Here is a 17,985-nt window from a genome sequence, read left to right on the forward strand (position 1 = left end):
TTGGTGGGAATGTAAATTGGTGTAGCCACTATGAAGAACAGTATGGAGGTTCCTTAAAAAAACTAAAAACAGAGTTACTATATGATCCAGCAATCCCACTCCTAGGCATATATCTGGAGAAAATTATAATTCAAAAAGATACATACACCCCAGTGTTCATAGCAGCACTATTTACAGTAGCCAGGACATGAAAGCAACCTGAGTGTCCATCACCAGATGAATGGATAAAGATGATGTGGTATATATACACAATGAAATATTACTCAGCCATCAGAAAGAATGAAATAATGCCATTTGCAGCAACATGGATGGACCTAGAGATTATCATACTAAGTAAAGTAAGTCATCAGAGAAAGACAAATATGATATTGCTTATATGTGGAATCTAAAAAAATGATACAAATGAACTTATTTACAAAACAGAAGTAGACTCGCAGACATAGAAACAAACTTATGGTTACCAGAGGGGAAGAGGGGGAGGGATAAATTAGGAGTTTGGGTTTAAAATATACACACTACTATATATAAAATAGGTAACCAGCAAGGACCCACTGTATAGCACAGGGAACTATACTCAGTATCTTGTAGTAACCCATAATGGAAAGGAATCTGAATATATACATATATATATGTGTATAACTGAATCCCTTTGCTGTATACCTGAAACTAACACAATGTTGTAAATAACTATATTTCAATAAAAATTGTTTTAGAAAGGTTTATCTCTGTTGGAAAATACAAAAGTGGAAGACTGTTCCTTATTAACATTTACAAGAACAGCCAAAATATTTACTAGGGACAAGAAAGAAGATTTACCTAAATAGAGAGACATCCTTCATATTATGTGTGAAAACTGGATATTCAGATTTCAGTTTTCTTGTGTTTAGCTTATGAGAATAGTAGTTGGCATATTTTGCTGTTAGTTGAGTTAGTTGTATCTCATTCTTTCTATATACTCAACACCTAACAATTCTACTTATGAGTTTACCCTAAAGAAATAATGAGGTCATCAGTCATATGGCATACATTGTGTTGCATTTACTTTTCCTCACAAAACAGCATTTATGGAAATTCCTCCAAGGTAACTGGCAATGATCTACCTCATTTGTTTTAAAAAACAATGGTTTATTTAAGCATTTCTTTGTTCTTGGGCATTCAGTTATTTTAAATTGTTTTACCGCTGAAAACAGTGCTGCAGTAAACATCTTCATAGCTTATGGCTGTGCTTTTAATTCTGTGGAATATAGTCCCACGAGTGAGGTTACTGGGCTGAAGGATTTGTCTTTTCTCTGGCTGAGTTTGAAATGTCTTCACCGTTTTATAACTGTCATCTTAGAAAAGTACATGGTTTTTAACTGTTGTTATTAAATAAAACATTCATTTAAAAAATTTATTTAAAATTTTATTTATTTATTTAGGCTGGGCCGGGTCTTAGTTGTGGCATGCAGGATCTTTTAGTTGCAGCATGCTGACTCTTAGTTGCGGCATTTATGTGGGATCTAGTTCCCCGACCAGGGATTGAACCCTGACTCCCTGCATTGGGAGCGAGGAGTCTTACCCACTGGACCACCAGGGAAGTCCCAAAACATTTTATTATTGAATTGGTTTTGTTAACTATTAAAATCCCATATATCTTTGGGTTTATTTCTTCCCTCTGTTTTACTGATCAGTTTGTTCATTTCTGTGCACTACCATGCTATTTTGATAATGGTGATGGCTTATAGTAAGTTTTAATCTAGTGTGGCCAATTCTTCTTGTTCTCTCCCCAATGCTAAGTATTTAATGGATGCTTGTTGCATATTAAGTTAATAGTACACTTAATAATAAACATTAAATCTTGCTTTAGATAAATTTTGGATGCCCATTTACTTTAGGGAGCTGAGCTTGGCATGTGGATGTTGTCCCCTCCTAGCAGTGTAATAAATGTAATTTCTTTCTGAAATGTAATAAATTGTGACACAGAGGAGTTGAGGAGAATTGCATATCGGTGTGAATTTGGAGACAGGGGTGCACCTTAGTCCTGAGAGAAATACTTTAAGCCCTAGAGAAGAGACAGTTTGATGGTAAATCCCAAGGCTGAAAAATGTTGGAAAGCACCCATAGTGCTCTAATATGTAAATTTTATCACTCTTATCCTTCCATCTTTTATTTTGAAAAATCTCACACCTATAAGAAAAGTATAATATACATCTGTGTACCCTTCACCTAGATTGTTAACATTTTTACTGCGAACATTTAATTGCTGCTGCTGCTACTCTTCCCTCTCCTCTTCCTGACTCTTTCCCTCCCTCACCCTCTGTCTTTCCCTCCTTCCTTTATCCATCTCTCTCTCTCTGTCTCTCTGTCTCTCCCACCTTCCACACACATACTATTTATATACATGCTATCTAAACATAATAAATATATATTCCAGCGGTCATTGAACCATTTGAGAGTTGGCAAACATGATGACATTTAGCCTGTGTGTTGTGTATGTCCTAAGTAAGAATCAAAGACTTTCTCCTGCATAAACAAATACAGTTATCACATTGCTATGATGATCTGAAATACCATTCATATTAAAATTTTCCCAAGTTTTCCGTTAATGACCTTCACAATCATTTTCTCCTCCTCAGATCCAGGGTCTGGGGTATGAAGGATCATGCATTGCATTTAGTTGTGTCCTCTTTCTTTCTTTCTTATTTATTTATTTATGGCTGCGTTGGGTCTTCATTGCTGCATGCAGGCTTTCTCTAGTTGTGGCGAGCGGGGGCTACTCTTCGTTGCAGTGTGTAGGCTTCTCATTGCGGTGGCTTCTCGTTGTGGAGCACGGGCTCTAGGTGCTCAGGCTTCAGTAGTTGTGGCATGTGGGCTCAGTAGTTGTGGCTTATAGGCTTAGTTGCTCTGCGGCATGTGGGATCTTCCTGGACCAAGGAATTGAACCCGTGTCCCTGCATTGGCAGGCGGATTCTTAACCACTGTGCCACCAGGGAAGTCCTGTTGTGTCATCTTGAATGTAGAATATAGACATAATCTCCAGTGCCTGCCCCTGTCTGTTTCTCTCTCCTTTTGTTCTCTGACATTGTTTGAAGAGTCCAGGCCAGTTTTGAAGAATGTTTCTCAGTTTAGGTTTGTCTGCTTACTTGTGATTAGATTCAGGTTAAATATTTTTAGCAGGTAGAAGAATACTGAGGTGGTGATATGTCTTTAGTGCATCACATTAGAAGGCCCATGATGTCAGTTTGCCCCATTATTGATATAAGTCTGATCACTTGATTATGGGTAGTGTTTACTTCTCTACTTCAAAGATTTTTTTCTTTATACTTGATATTCTGTGGGAGTGATACTGAATATTCCATTGCCTCCCAAATTTTTACCCAATGGTTTTAGCATCCATTGATGTTTTTTGCCTTAATTATTACTTTAGTGGCTGCAGAAAAGCGATTTTTTAATTCTTTCATTTCTCCTACATTTATTAGTTGGCATTCTTCTATGAAGAAGTACATTTGCTCCCTGACTTATTTGTCTTTTAATTTTATTCTTTGCTATTATTCTGCGGACTCAGGGATTTTTCTTTTGTTTTTAAGTATAGTTGATTTACAATATTGTGTTAGTTTCAGGTGTACAGCATAGTGATTCTGGCTTTTTTGAGGATTATATTCCATTATAGATTTTTACAAGATATTGGGTATAGTTCTCAGGGATTCTTTTTTTATTCAATTTGTTATATTCTGTTGCTTGTTTATTATGATGCTCATGTTTTAAAATTTGACCAGTGAGAGCCCCTTCAAGCTGGATCTTGTGTCCTTTTGATATGTCTCCATCTGTTTTTGAGCATTTTCTTACTGTTACAACAAGATACTTTAGGTTCACTTTTTACCTTCCTTGCTATAACTCTGGAATTCACTATTTCCCCAAGAAGTCCTATTTCATTTTAGCAGGGAATGATATTAGAAAACAAAATTTGGTTGCTGAGGGTGCTTCTTGCTACCATATTGTCACTGCTTCTAGACTCTTCAGTGGATGGAGCTAGAGATACCATGTGTGTGTGTGTGTATATATGTATATGTGTGTGTATATACTTAGATATAATTTATTTTATTTTTAATATAAGCATGAGTTCATAGTACTACTTCCTAATCCCCAAAGGTTCTTTTTCTCCTTATTCCACTCTATATTTGTATCTGTTTCCTCATAGTAAGGTCCCTGGTTCCCTAAAAGTTTCAGGATGTTTACATTTACTTATTTGTTCAGTCTTGTAGCAATAAAATTGCTACACCATTATCTTTACCAGCAACCAACTAACTAAAGTTGCAGATATTTCTTTGCATTTCTTTTTGTCCCTAGGATTTCATTTAAAACTTTTGAATTTTACTGAATTGGGAAGAAATAGAAAATATGAACAGACGAATTACCAGTAATGAAGTTGTATCAATAATTTTAAAAGTCCCGGGCTTCCCTGGTGGTGCAGTGGTTGAGAGTCCGACTGCCGATGCAGGGGACACAGGTTCGTGCCCCGGTCCGGGAGGATCCCACATGCCATGGAGCGGCTGGGCCTGTGAGCCATGGCCGCTGAGCCTGTGCGTCCGGAACCTGTGCTCCTCAACGGGAGAGACCACAACAGTGCAAGGCCCGCGTACCGCAAAAAAAAAAAAAAATTAAAAAGTCCCAACAAACAAAAGTATAGGACCAGATGGCTTCACAGGAGGATCCTACCAAACATTTAGAGAAGAGTTAACACCTATCATTCTCAAACTGTTCAAAAAGATTGCAAAGGAAGGAGTTTTTCTTTTTTTTTTTTTTTTTTTTTTTTTTTAGGAAGGAGTATTTCCAAACTCATTCTTTGAGGCCAGCATTACCGTGATACAGACACAGACAACACAAAAAAAGAAAATTACAGACCAGTATCACTGATGAATGTAGATACAAAAATCTTCAACAGAATGTTAGCAAACTGAATTCAATAATACATTAAAAGAATAATACACCATGATCAAGTGGGATTTATGTCAGAGGTTCAAGGGGGTGGTTCCACATCTGAAAATCAGTGTTATACACATTAACAAATTGAAGAATAAAAATTATATGATCATTTCAATAGATGCAGAAAAAGCCTCAGACAGAATTCAGTGTCCATTTATGATAAAAAGCTCTCCGCAAAGTGGGTTTAGAGGGAACATACCTCAACATAATAAAGGCTGTATATGATAAGCCTGCAGCTAACAACATAATGGTGAAAAGCTGAAAGCATTTCCTCTAAGATCAGGAACAAGATAAGGATGTCTACTTTTGCCATTTTTATTCACCATAGTATTGGAAGTTCTAGCCACAGCAAACAGGTAAGAAAAAGAAATGAATCCAAATTGGAAAAGAAGAAGTAAAAACTGTCACTGTTTGCAGGTGACATGATACTATAAATAGAAAATTCTAAAGACATCACCGAAAAACTACTAGAGCTCATCAGTGAATTTGGTAAAGGTGCAGGATAAAAAATTATACAGAAATCTGTTGCATTTCTATACACTAACAATGAACTATGAAAATAATCCTATTTACAATTGCATTAAAAAGAATAAAATACCTAGGAGTAAACCTAACTAAGGAAGTAAAGGATCTGTATTTGGAAAACTATAAGACAGTGATGAAAGAAATTGAAGATGATACAAATAGATGGAAAGAGATAACATGTTCATGAATTAAAAGAATTAATGTTATTAAAATGACCATACCACCCAAGGCAATGTACAGATTCAGTGCAATCTCTATCAAAATACAAGTGGCACTTTTCACAGAACTAGAACAAATAATTTTAAAATTTGTATGGAAATAGAAAAGACCTTGAATGGCCAAAACAGTCTTGAGACAAAAGAAGAACAAAGCTATACGTATCATGTCCCCTGATTTCAAACCATATCACAAATCTACAGCTATCAAAACAGTATGGTACTGGCACAAAAACAGACACATAGATCAGTGGAACAGAACAGAGAGCTCAGAAATGAACTCATGCGTACATGAGCAATTAAACTATGACAAAGGAGACAAGAATATACAATGACGGAAATACAGCCTCTTCAGTAAATGGTGTTGGGAAAACTGGACAGCTATATGCAAAAGAGTCAAACTGGACTACTCTCTAACACCATCTACAAAAATAAATTCAAAATGAATTAAAGACTTAAATGTAAGACCTGAAACCATAAACCTCCTAGAAGAAAACATAGTATGCTCTTTGACATTGGTCTCAGTAATATTTTTTGATATATTCCCTCAGGCAAGGGAAACAAAAGCAAAAATAAACAAATGGGATTGTGTCAAACTAGAAAGCTTTTGCACAGTGAAGGAAATGATCAACAAAATGAAAAGGCCGCCTACTGAGTGGGAGAAGATATTTCCAAATGCTCTGTCAGATAAGTGGTTAATATCCAAAATGTAAAAGAACTCATACAGCTCAACATAAAAAACACAAACAGCCCAATTGAAAAGTGGCCAGAGGATCTGTAGACATTTTTCCAAGGAAAACATTATAGATGGCCAAGAGGCACAGGAGAGATACTCAGCATGGTTAATCATCAGGGAAATGCACATCAAAACCACAATGAGGGGGCTTCCCTGGTGGCGCAGTGGTTGAGAGTCCGCCTGCTGATGCAGGGGACACGGGTTCGTGCCCTGGTCTGGGAAGATCCCACATGCCGCAGAGCGGCTAGGCCCGTGAGCCATGGCCACTGAGCCTGCACATCCAGAGCCTGTGCTCCGCAACGGGAGAGGCCACAACAGTGAGAGGCCCACGTATCGCGAAAAAAAAAGAAAAAAAAAAAAAAACAAAAAACCACAATGAGATGTCACCTCACACACAATAGCCATTATCAAAAGAAAACAAAAAGTGTTGGGGAGGATGTAGAGGAAAGAGAACCCTTGTGCACTGTTGGTGGCAATGTAAATTGGTGCAGCCACTAAGGAAAACAATATGGAGATTCCTCAAAAAATTAAAAATAGAACTGCCATATGATCCAGCAATTCCACTCCTGGGTATTTACCTGAAGAAAACAAAAACACTTGAGATATGTGCACCCTTATGTTCATTGCAGCATTATTTACAATAGCCAAGATATGGAAGCAACTGAAGTTCCCATTAGTAGATGAATGGATAAAGAAGATGTGATCTATAAATATTTATAATGGAAAATTACTCAGCCATAACAAAGAATGAAATTTGCAACAATATGGATGGACCTAGAAGGTATTATGCTAAGTGAAATAAATTAGAGAAAGACAAACACTGTATGATTTCACTTATATGTGGAATCTTAAAAAACAAACAAAGCAGAAACAGAGTTTTAGATACAGAGAGCAAACAGGTGGTTGCCAGAGGGAAGGGATTGGGGGGGAAGGAAGGAAACAGGTGAGGGAGATTAAGAGGTACAAACTCCAGCTGCAAAGTAAATGAGTCAAGGGTTTGAAATATACAGTGTGGAGAATATGGTCATAACTATGTAATATCTTTGTATGGTGACATATCTTAGCTAGATTCATTGTGGTGATCAGTTTCAAATGTTATAGAAATATCAAATCACTATGTTGTGTAACAGGAACTAACATAGTGTTGGAGGTCAATTATACTTCAAAAACAAACTCAGAGATCTGACTTGTGGTTACCAGAGATGGGGGGGTTGGGGTCAGGGTCCGGGTAATCGGATGAAGGCAGTCAAAAGGTACACACTTCCAGTTATAAATAAGTACTAGGGAGGTACTGTACAACATGATTAATAAAATTAACAGTGCTGTATGTTTTATATGAAAGTTGAGAGTAAATCATTAGTTATCACAAGAAAAATAATTTTTTTCTATTTCTTTAATTCTGTATCTATATGAGATGATGGATGTTCACTAAACTTACTGTTATGATCACTTCATGATATATATCAAATCATTATACTGTACACCTTAAACTTGTACAGTGCTGTATATTAATTATACCTCAGTAAAACTGGAAGAAAAAATTTGTCATTAATATATCAACTTAAAATAAGTACCGGATGGGTACTTAAACAATGTACCTTAAGTAATTAAAAATCTTAGATGGAGAATCTCCTTCCTACCTGCTAATTTTCTTTAAAAAATTTTTTTATCTAGTAGTCACATATTGTTGTGATACACCAATTTGTTATTTTTTACTGAATCCTGTTTCAGTACAGTTGCAGATGTCCTGAGGAATATCGTTTTGTCTCTACAAACAGAGATATATTTCAAATTGAGTCATACTTAAATTTCATAAAAATTTTAGGGCAGCTCAAGTGGAATTACTGGAATTACTGCTTTGGGGAAAACTTTATTTTAGGCAGAGATACTGATGTTGAAAAACACAGGAGAAAAAAATAGAACTGACATATTAGATGTGAAAATAAGTCAAATCAGAAAAAAATTAGAGAATAAGAGCTACAACTAGAATATTAGTTCTTATAAGCTTATATAGTTCTATGTAAGTTATTGTTCTATAAGCTTATAGTTCTATAAGCTTATAGAACTTAATATTAGTTCTTATAATCATTTAATTTCATTATGAGCTTCTTGGCAGCCTTGTTTAAAAGAGGAAGTATTCAGTATGATGACTTATTGTTTAAGAAAAGGTTTTTTATTATTGAATTATAGGAGGAATTTTGTTGTGGGAATCATCCGTTTTTGAAGTAAATGTTCACGTGTTTCTTGCATGATTATTTTAGTGCTGTAGAATACATAAAATTAAATCATAGTTTAAATAAGGCATTTCTGTTGTTTTCTGATCTTTCAAGAATTAAATTTAGGGAAACATAAGGAAATCAGTCGTTAACATAGACCTAACAGATACAGATAAGTTTGTATGTTGCAGCACCATAGCCCTAGAGGTCTATTTGAAACCTGACTGTTGGTGATATATAGTTATTAGTTGGTTCAAGTGTGCTGGAGGATAATAAATGTTCTTTGTTTTTATTTTTGAGTACCAAAGTGTAGATGTTTTATGGTATTTATTAAAGAAAGAATCAAATACTTTTTGTGGTTCTGATGGGAGACCAAAGCAAGCACACACTATTTCCATAACCTCAAAATAGTTTATATTCTTTTATAAATTTATTAGAAAATTGTGCATATAAGAAAGAACTTGAATACCCATTTGGACACTTAGAACATTTTTTTAAACACTAAATTGCTTTATTTGCATGATATTAAACTGTGCAAATCAGGATGTTTTATCTTTGAATGTTTATTTATACTTATAAAAGTCCTCAAGAATATATTGGTTTTGCTGTCCATTCTCATTTTATGATTATAGTTTCCCCCAGTCTTGATTGACTTTAATTTTCTGATTTGATTTGATTTATGAATCATAAGGCTGGAAATACTCCACAGTATAACCTGTTTTTTCTCTTTGGCCTCCAACAGGACTTTCAAAACAAAACAAAACATAACCAGCACAGATGATTAAATCTATCTCCTGGGAAGAGTGTGTTGACAACATTTTTCATTATCTATTTAACCAAAATTCCCGCTGCTATAAATAAGCTATTTTCCTTGGTTTGTTCTTAGTGACAACAGTATGACAACATACTGTCATGATTATAGAAATGACACCCTCATTTACCCTTTCTCCCAAAAGACTTTTTCTTTTTCCATACGATTTCGACTACTGTTACTAACCCAAGTTAATTTTAGATTCTATTGCTGAAAGCCTCAGTTTTGCCATTTATTGAGGTGCTAATTGAAATATTAATGTATTTAGAGCAGAAATGTCGTTTTTTAGGGAATCTAGAGCAACAGCAAAGCTGAGGTCAAACTGCCATAAGGATGGACACCAAGGAAGCTGTGTTTGGGACAAAAAGAAATCAAGATAAGGTAGATGCAAAGTAGAGAAAAGCACTGGACCCTGGGGGGAGAGGGTGGTAGGTGGGAATGGGTTGTATGCCTCTAATGGCAAAGAATAGCTAGATTTCTGAAGAGGAAACCACAGAAGGCTTATAGGAAATATTAAGAATTATGGGTTTAAGTACTACTTTCCCTCTGAATATAGAAGTTTTAGTTGACTTTTAGCTAGCAGAACATTTAAAAATTCATAAGGTTAAGTATTTCAGTGGGGTGGATCCTAATATTCTGGGCTAATGTTTCCTGTCTGGATAGTTGTGGAAGACACTGTTGGTTTAGTTGATAAAACTGTTGCCAAAACCCAACTTCAGTACTAATGCCTGTTATTACTTGAAAGTTGAAAGGGAATCTCCGATTGAAGCGTTAAAGTGACAAAATGAGTACAGAACATTTAATTTTTCCTTTTCTTCTTGTGATGTAAAGGTTGTGTTTCTCTTCATAGCAACATGAACCGTGAAGACCGGAATGTGCTGCGTATGAAAGAACGGGAAAGGCGGAATCAAGAAATTCAGCAGGGGGACGACGCCTTCCCACCTAGCTCTCCTCTCTTTGCTGAGCCATACAAAGTTGTAAGTTGTCTGTTGAATGTTCTTTCCCCTGTAACATAGCATTTTTTGCTTTTAAAATTTTTAAACTTGAGTTTTTATATTAGAAAGAGTTATTATGTTACACCTTTTAACAGTTTTTCCTTTTCTCATAATAGAATATACCTTTTTGATGTAAACTTTTCATTGCAGTATAACATACTATAGAAAAGTACACAAAGTAAGTGTTACAAATGAAAGAATTTTCACCACATGAGCATCCTCACATAATTAGTACCCAAATCAAGAACTACAGCATCACTAGTACCCTAATGTCATCCTCACAACCCCCCACCCCTACCCCCATTGCTACCCTATACTCTTGAAATATGGTCTGGAGTAGCTCAAACATTCATATCTGTATTACTGGCTCTACCACTAACCCTGAGCAGGCATTTCACCTTTCTGAGCCTTGAATTAAATTAAAAGTTTGTGAATCACTATGCATTGTCTGCTGTTTCCTTGGCTGTTTGGGTATAACATCAAAGACAAATATTTCATAGATTCTTTTGTTTCTCCCTATTTCTTGCCATTTGCTTACTTAGTTTACTAAGTTTCAGTGATTATTAGTAAGTTTGAATAAATGTGTCTTCAGCATCAATCTGATTCTTTTTTTGTTATTATATACTAAATTCTGATTTTCTATATGTTTAATGCTTAATTAACAATATCAAATTTAGATTAAAGCATGTTATCAAACGTGTTCAATAAATTGAACTAATTGCTTTTTTTTTTTTTTTTTTTTAACTATCATGGTACTTGATTTGGGATTACATAAAACGCTGAATCTGATGACTGTTGTAGCTGTAGTGGCCACAAATGTCTCTAATGTTTGATTTGGCTTTGGATTTCATTGGAAGTATTATTATAATTTAAAGGCTTGTACTCTGTATAATAGTTGTAATACTATGTATTGCAGCACTAGTGACCATTGTTGGCTTTATAGTATGAGATTGAGAGTGTGTTAGACTTTTTTCTGATGAAATATGAATGTAACGACATATCCTGTGTTTACCCTTATAACATTTGGTGTTTGTAGAAACCATTTGGGAGCTCTATAAAAGCCATTTATTCAGAGCTTATAAGGATTGTCCAGTGAAGGCCAGTTATACTGACATCATTTATGAGTGTAACACAAAACTTTGGGATAAAAGACATTTTGAAAAAAAACAGGAGTTTGGTCCAGATTCTTTGAATCATACTACAATTTATTTTGTAGTTACATTGTAATGAATTGGATTTGATGTCTGATCTTGATGTTGTCAATAAATTGCTGTAGATTTACCTCTCAGACTGATTTTCAAATAATCTAAAGTCATTACTGATTCCTGCCAACCTCAAAATAAATAGTGGTGGTTCAGGCTTTTCTGTTTGTTTCAAAGTCTTGATTTCCCTTTTAATGTAATCAGTCAACTTTTTTTCTTTCATGTATTTGAATACAAAAGAGTCCTAAAGCTTGTAGACATCTTAGACCTTACTATTCAAGAATAATTCTTGAAACTTAAAATATGTATTATTGACTTCAAAAGTTGGAGCATTTGGTGGTCAGAATTAATAGTCAAGATTTAAAACTTTATTACTGGATTTTCCATGCTTAATTTGTTGTTGATTTTTATTAACTTCTTGAGTTACAGTAACAGAAGGAATTCTAAAAAGTCATTTGCGTATAACTTGTTTAACTAAGTTTTTATTTCTGCCTCTAACTATAACATTGAATTATAAGGAATATGATGTTTTCCTAGACTGCCAAAATGTGCATATTGGCTAATCTGTGACTTGGAACTTAATTACATAAAGGCATAATTTTCCTGCTTTTCAAAAGATTTTACTACTGTTCCAATATATTTATTGGTGAATTTGGATTTTTAAAAAATCTCCTGTAGTCTATTGTGTATATTTCTCAGTGTCCTCTAGGATATTTGTGTTTTAACATGAAGGTTTTTCACTTTCAGTTCATTTTTTTATCATAAAAAATGTATATATTTGGAGTTTGTTTTGAGATTTTTAACCTTAAGATATGAGATGAGACTTCCTTTTGAAAAGTTCCATTCCATTTGAAGTTTGTGAAGTTAGTTTAGAAGCATCTTTTATTTCTAGTTTTGCTAATTTTATAATTTTATTTTACAATTTTTTTTGTAGACTAGCAAAGAAGATAAGCTGTCAAGTCGTATTCAGAGTATGCTTGGAAACTACGATGAAATGAAGGATTTCATAGGAGACAGATCTATACCAAAGCTTGTTGCAATTCCCAAGCCTACAGTACCACCGACAGCAGATGAAAAATCTAACCCAAATTTCTTTGAACAGAGACATGGGAGCTCTCATCAGAGTAGCAAATGGACTCCAGTAGGACCTGCACCCAGCACTTCTCAGTCTCAGAAACGGTCCTCAGGCTTACAGAGTGGACACAGTAGCCAGCGGGCCAGTGCAGGTGCCAGCAGTGGCGCTAATAGCAGTGGCCAGAGGCATGACCGTGACTCATACAGCAGTGGTGGGAGCAGTAGCCGGAAAAAAGGCCAGCATGGATCAGAACACTCCAAATCACGCTCTTCCAGCCCTGGAAAACCCCAGGCTGTTTCTTCATTAAGCTCCAGTCATTCCAGGTCTCATGGGAATGATCACCATAGCAAGGAACATCAACGTTCCAAATCACCTCGGGACCCTGATGCAAACTGGGATTCTCCTTCCCGAGTATCTTTTTCAAGTGGGCAGCACTCAAATCAGTCTTTCCCGCCTTCATTGATGTCAAAGTCCAGTTCAATGTTACAGAAACCCACTGCCTATGTGCGGCCTATGGATGGACAGGAATCCATGGAACCAAAACTGTCCTCTGAACACTACAGCAGCCAATCTCATGGCAACAGTATGACTGAACTAAAGCCCAGCAGCAAAGCTCATCTCACCAAGCTGAAAATACCTTCCCAACCATTGGATGTAAGTCACACATTTAGAGCTTTTTAACATTGTAACTATATGAAGCAATTCACCCTGAAATTATGTTTGAACTTGAACTGTCTCTTTGTCTTAATAGTAAGGAATGTAAAAGTTTAAGGAAAGACTTGTGATTGACTCCCAAGTGAATCTGTAGAGCTCTTAGCTACCCCTCTTGAGCAGTAGAGAAAATGTCATTCATTGTTCTCAAATATTAAAATGACAAGTCAGTTACAGAATTAAAACATGGTCTGTCAATACCTTAGATTTCCTCGTTTTGATTTTATGGAATAATACATCTTGTGTTCTTTTGTTTTAAAAAAAATTACTTCTCTTCTCATTGTGATACTCATCAATGAGATGTGGGCATGGTTCGTTGCAGTGAATGTTGGAACTTTTTTGGGTACATGAAGATGGTAATGTTTTATGTTTTGGAGGCCATGATCCTTTTCTCTGGTTACACTTAAAGGTTTGAGGCAGCTGCTCCAGGCATAGTGGTGGTTTGAAATTTACAGTAGTTATAACTATGTACCAAAACATGCTATTCAGAATAACCAAAGAAGTGAGCATTCGTTGTGAAACAGCTGAATTTTTATCTTTTAGTCTAGTTTTTGCAATAAAAAATATTTTAAGTAATATCAGTAGCTGAAAATCATAGCTTAAAACGGTGGGGGAAGGGATCAGGAATAGGTAAAATGCTGTCTTAAGGACATTTTAAAATCTTTTTTGTGGCCTTGGGAAACTCATTGTTTGTAGCATTTGTCATCTAATTACTCCTCTCAAGAGAACAGTAAAGTGGTAACTTGTTCTTTCTTCAAACAATATAACATGATCCTTAGAGTTAGACTTCACTGTAGCTCTCCAGTTCCTGTTTGTACTTCAGAATAAAATTAACTTTCGAGATTTAAGAAATACTATGTAAAATGTCCAGCATGTTCCAGACAACTAATCTTTCAATAATATTGGTTTTATTCTGTTTGTTATTTATGTGAAATGATGATCTCAGTACCATGGTATATGTTGTATATAAACCAGCTTTTAAATTTTTGACAAATTGTTCACCTGAAAAAAGTACAGTTTAAAAATTATTTCTAATCCAAGTGTAAGAGAGATAAGATACCTTTTTTGGCTGCGTTGGGTCTTTGTTGCTGTGAGGGCTACTCTTCATTGCAGTTCATGGGCTTCTCATCGTGGTGGCTTCTCTTGTTTTGGAGCGTGGGCTCTAGGCGTGTAGCCTCAGTAGTTGTGGCACATGGGCTCTAGAGCGCAGGCTCAATAGCTGTGGCGCAGGGGCTTAGTTGCTCCGTGGTATGTGGGGTCTTCCCGGACCAGGGCTCGAACCCATGTCCCCTGCATTGGCAGGCAGACTCTTAACCACTGCGCCACCAGGAAAGTCCTTAAATTTTTTTTTAAGGAATCTTATCTTGGGACTTTCCTTCCCAAGAGCCCTGGTCTTGGGAAGATCCCACATGACGCGGAGCAGCTAAGCCCGTGCGCCACAACTACTGAGCCCGCCTGCCCCAACTACTGAAGCCTGCGTGCCTCAAGCCCGTGCTCTGCAACAAGAGAAGCCACGACAATGAGAAGCCTGCGCATCTCAACGAAGAGCAGCCCCCACTCGCCGCAACTAGAGAAAGCCTGCGCGCAGCAACGAAGACCCAACGCAGCCAAAGATAAATTAATTAATTAAAAAAATTTTTTAAAATATAAAGTTCTTCCAGTCATGTACAGCTTGGTGATTAAAATTTTTTTAGTGCTTGAAAATTTGTATTTAAGGAAATTAGTCCAAAGATTCTAATTAGTGTTCTGACTTAGAGTAGTGGGATACTAAATATGCCTTTAATTTAAATCTCATTTCTAATAATTTTAAAGCTGTGCAACAAATAATGAAAATCTAATAAGAAATGACTCCATATCTAATGTGTGTTTCTTTTCCTCTTTCTTTAGGCATCTGCTTCTGGTGATGTGAGCTGTGTGGATGAAATTCTTAAAGTAAGTTTTTTAAAAAATAGTTTTAGTCTCTTTAATTATGATGCTTTGCTACCCTCTTACCCTCCTTCCCTTTGTATTTCACAAAGTATCTGAAACTGCAGCAGATTGCTTACATGTATAACCTGATTATGGCCATCAAAAATAATTGACTCTGTTCTACTTATATTCATACTTAAGTTCTAAATCACTTGGTTTGTTTACTATTTGCCCTCAAAAAGCTGGGGTTTTTTGGTTTGTTTTTTTGTTTTGTAAGTAAAAACAAACTCTAGTCTTAACAGCTTGCTTTGAAAAGAGGAAGAAACCAAATATAAACTTCTCAGGTTTATCGGTTAATAATTTGAAGTACTAAAAATCTCAGTAGTTATCAGTCAAACCATTGTGTTGAAAATAGCTTGCTTTGTAGTTCATCTGTATATACTGGTCAAATCCTACGATGAAAGATCTTCTCTGAATACTACACATTTTGAGTGTTTAATGGAATATGTTTAAACTTGACACATGACCAAAGAGTACATTCTTCTGTTGGGAAAAGAAAACGTTGTCCTTTGGAAGAAGAGAAAGTCCAGTGAACTGAGTGACAGTGACTGCTTTTGGCTCAATAGACAAAAAGCATTAGTTACATATTAATTGTATTTTTTGTGTACACTCTTGAATTTTTGTGTCTGTACTTGTATTTCACTATGGATACTTTTGAAAGACTACTTGCATTGGCTGCTTCCACTTTATTTTCTCCTTCCTTCCTTTAGCTTGCTAAAATCTCTTTTACTTCTACCATTCTGCTGAACTTGTTTCTCCAAGGTCATTATCTTCCATGTCATCAGAGGCTTCATTTGAGTTCTTTCTGCTGTTTTGAAGAATTTTTATTTTTTTCTTCAGAAAACATCATTCTTTCTTCCTTGACTGTTGTGCTTCACTGTTCTTATTTTCCGCACACCTTTCTTGTCTCACATTCTCTGCCCTTTGGGAACACTTGTGTCTTCTCTTATCTCTTAAATATGGTGCATTGTCTAGCCTCTCCTCTTTTCTTTCTCCTCTTTGATGTGATTTTCCTCCATCCTTTGGGATTTATCTGTTAGACAGCTATTCAGTCTTTCCTGCTTTGGCCTCCTTTGGGTTTTGGTTTGTGTCTCTTAATTGCTTCTTAGCTGGGTCTCCATTTGGATTTCTCCCTGCTTCTTCAGACTCAACATGTCTAAAGCCATATTTATCAGAGTTAACTTCTGTTAGTAGTATCTCCATTCTCCCTTGCTTATAAGTGTAGAATCCTAGTTATTTTCCACTTCTTTCTCTCATGTTCTATTTAATCACAAAAACTTCATGTAGACTTTGAAAATTCCTTGAAAATGTTCATTCCTTCATTTCCATTTCTGCCACTTTGAGCTTCAGTAATTGTAATATACAGTCCTCACTCTGCCTTTCTGTCTTCAGAGTCTCCCTGCTCATCTGTCTTCTGTATTGCTGCCACATTCTTTGCTTTAATCCTTTGTCTTCATAAAATGATATCCTTCTTAGAAGTTTTCAGTGGCTCTCTAAGGCCCCTAGAAAGAATAGTGTGCAAATTTAACATTTTAAATGTTAGGCTGTCCACAGGCCAGTTTCACCCTCTCGCACTATTGATTGACCACTTTGCCAAACTGGTTTCCCTAAGCCATACACTTTCTTGCTCTTTCATCTTTGTAAAGTAAACTTTCATGGAATGTGTTTCTCCTTCCTCTTCAGTTATACATAGATTCTGTTTTTTCTTAGAATCCCACTGAAATCCTTATTCCCCCTGTATCAGGCCATCAGACTACAGTGATAACTCGTATTGCATTCATTTTTCAGTTGCCATGTACATAAAAAGTTTAAGGGAGCATATATCTTTACTCCTAAATCCTCAAAAATGCATGGCACTTTAATACCTGGAAGAAATCTTAGATTTTCTTATATTTAATTATATCTTTGATGTTACTGACCATTTATTCTACATTTTATGTATATGCAGGACTTGGCACGTGGCCTTGGGTGTAATAGGTGCTCAGTCATTTGATGGTAGGGAGTTAAATAGATTTTCTATTGAGAGTATTTTGGTATTTGAGGTGTAAAATGCCAACATTGAAAACCTGGGGCATATGAGTTTCTGTTTCTTTTCCCTTCCCTACGTACAGCGTGCAAGGAAGTTCAGGTCTACATTCCCTTCGTGTTTTCTTTTTTCTTCTTCTTCTTTTTTTTTTGGCTGTGTTGGGTCTTTGTTGCCGTATGCAGGCTTTCTCTAGTTGTGGCGAGCAGGGGCTACTCTTGATTGTGGTGTGTGGGCTTCTCATTGTGGTGGCTTCTCTTGTTGCAGAGCACAGGCTCTAGGTGCTCAGGCTTCAGTAGTTGCAGCACACAGGCCCTAGAGTGCATGGGCTCTAGAACGCAGGCTCAGTAGTTGTGGCGCACGAGCTTGGTTGCTCCACGGCATGTAGGATCTTCCCAGACCAGGGATCAAACCCGTGTCCCCTGCATTGGCAGGTGGATTCTTAACCACTGTGCCACGACGGAAGTCCCCCTTCATGTTTTCTTGATATTTGTAGTCATATTGTTTCTGGGAACCCCATCACAAACTTAAAGGAAAAAAAGTTTT

General features: G+C 36.2%; 1 protein-coding gene across 1 annotated transcript in view; it reads left to right on the forward strand.

Annotated features, from left to right (window-relative positions):
• The window catches only part of AFF4 (AF4/FMR2 family member 4), a 93,660-nt gene that overhangs the window by 20,109 nt on the left and 55,566 nt on the right, over positions 1 to 17,985 (forward strand). The window contains 4 exon segments of the mRNA XM_032629180.1: positions 9,755 to 9,846; positions 10,316 to 10,442; positions 12,597 to 13,391; positions 15,336 to 15,380. Of these exon segments, the coding sequence (XP_032485071.1) occupies positions 10,320 to 10,442; positions 12,597 to 13,391; positions 15,336 to 15,380 (963 nt within the window). The 5' untranslated portion in view covers positions 9,755 to 9,846; positions 10,316 to 10,319.

Source organism: Phocoena sinus, chromosome 3 (genome assembly GCF_008692025.1).
Source record: "Phocoena sinus isolate mPhoSin1 chromosome 3, mPhoSin1.pri, whole genome shotgun sequence".
Classification (NCBI taxonomy): Eukaryota; Metazoa; Chordata; class Mammalia; order Artiodactyla; family Phocoenidae; genus Phocoena; species Phocoena sinus.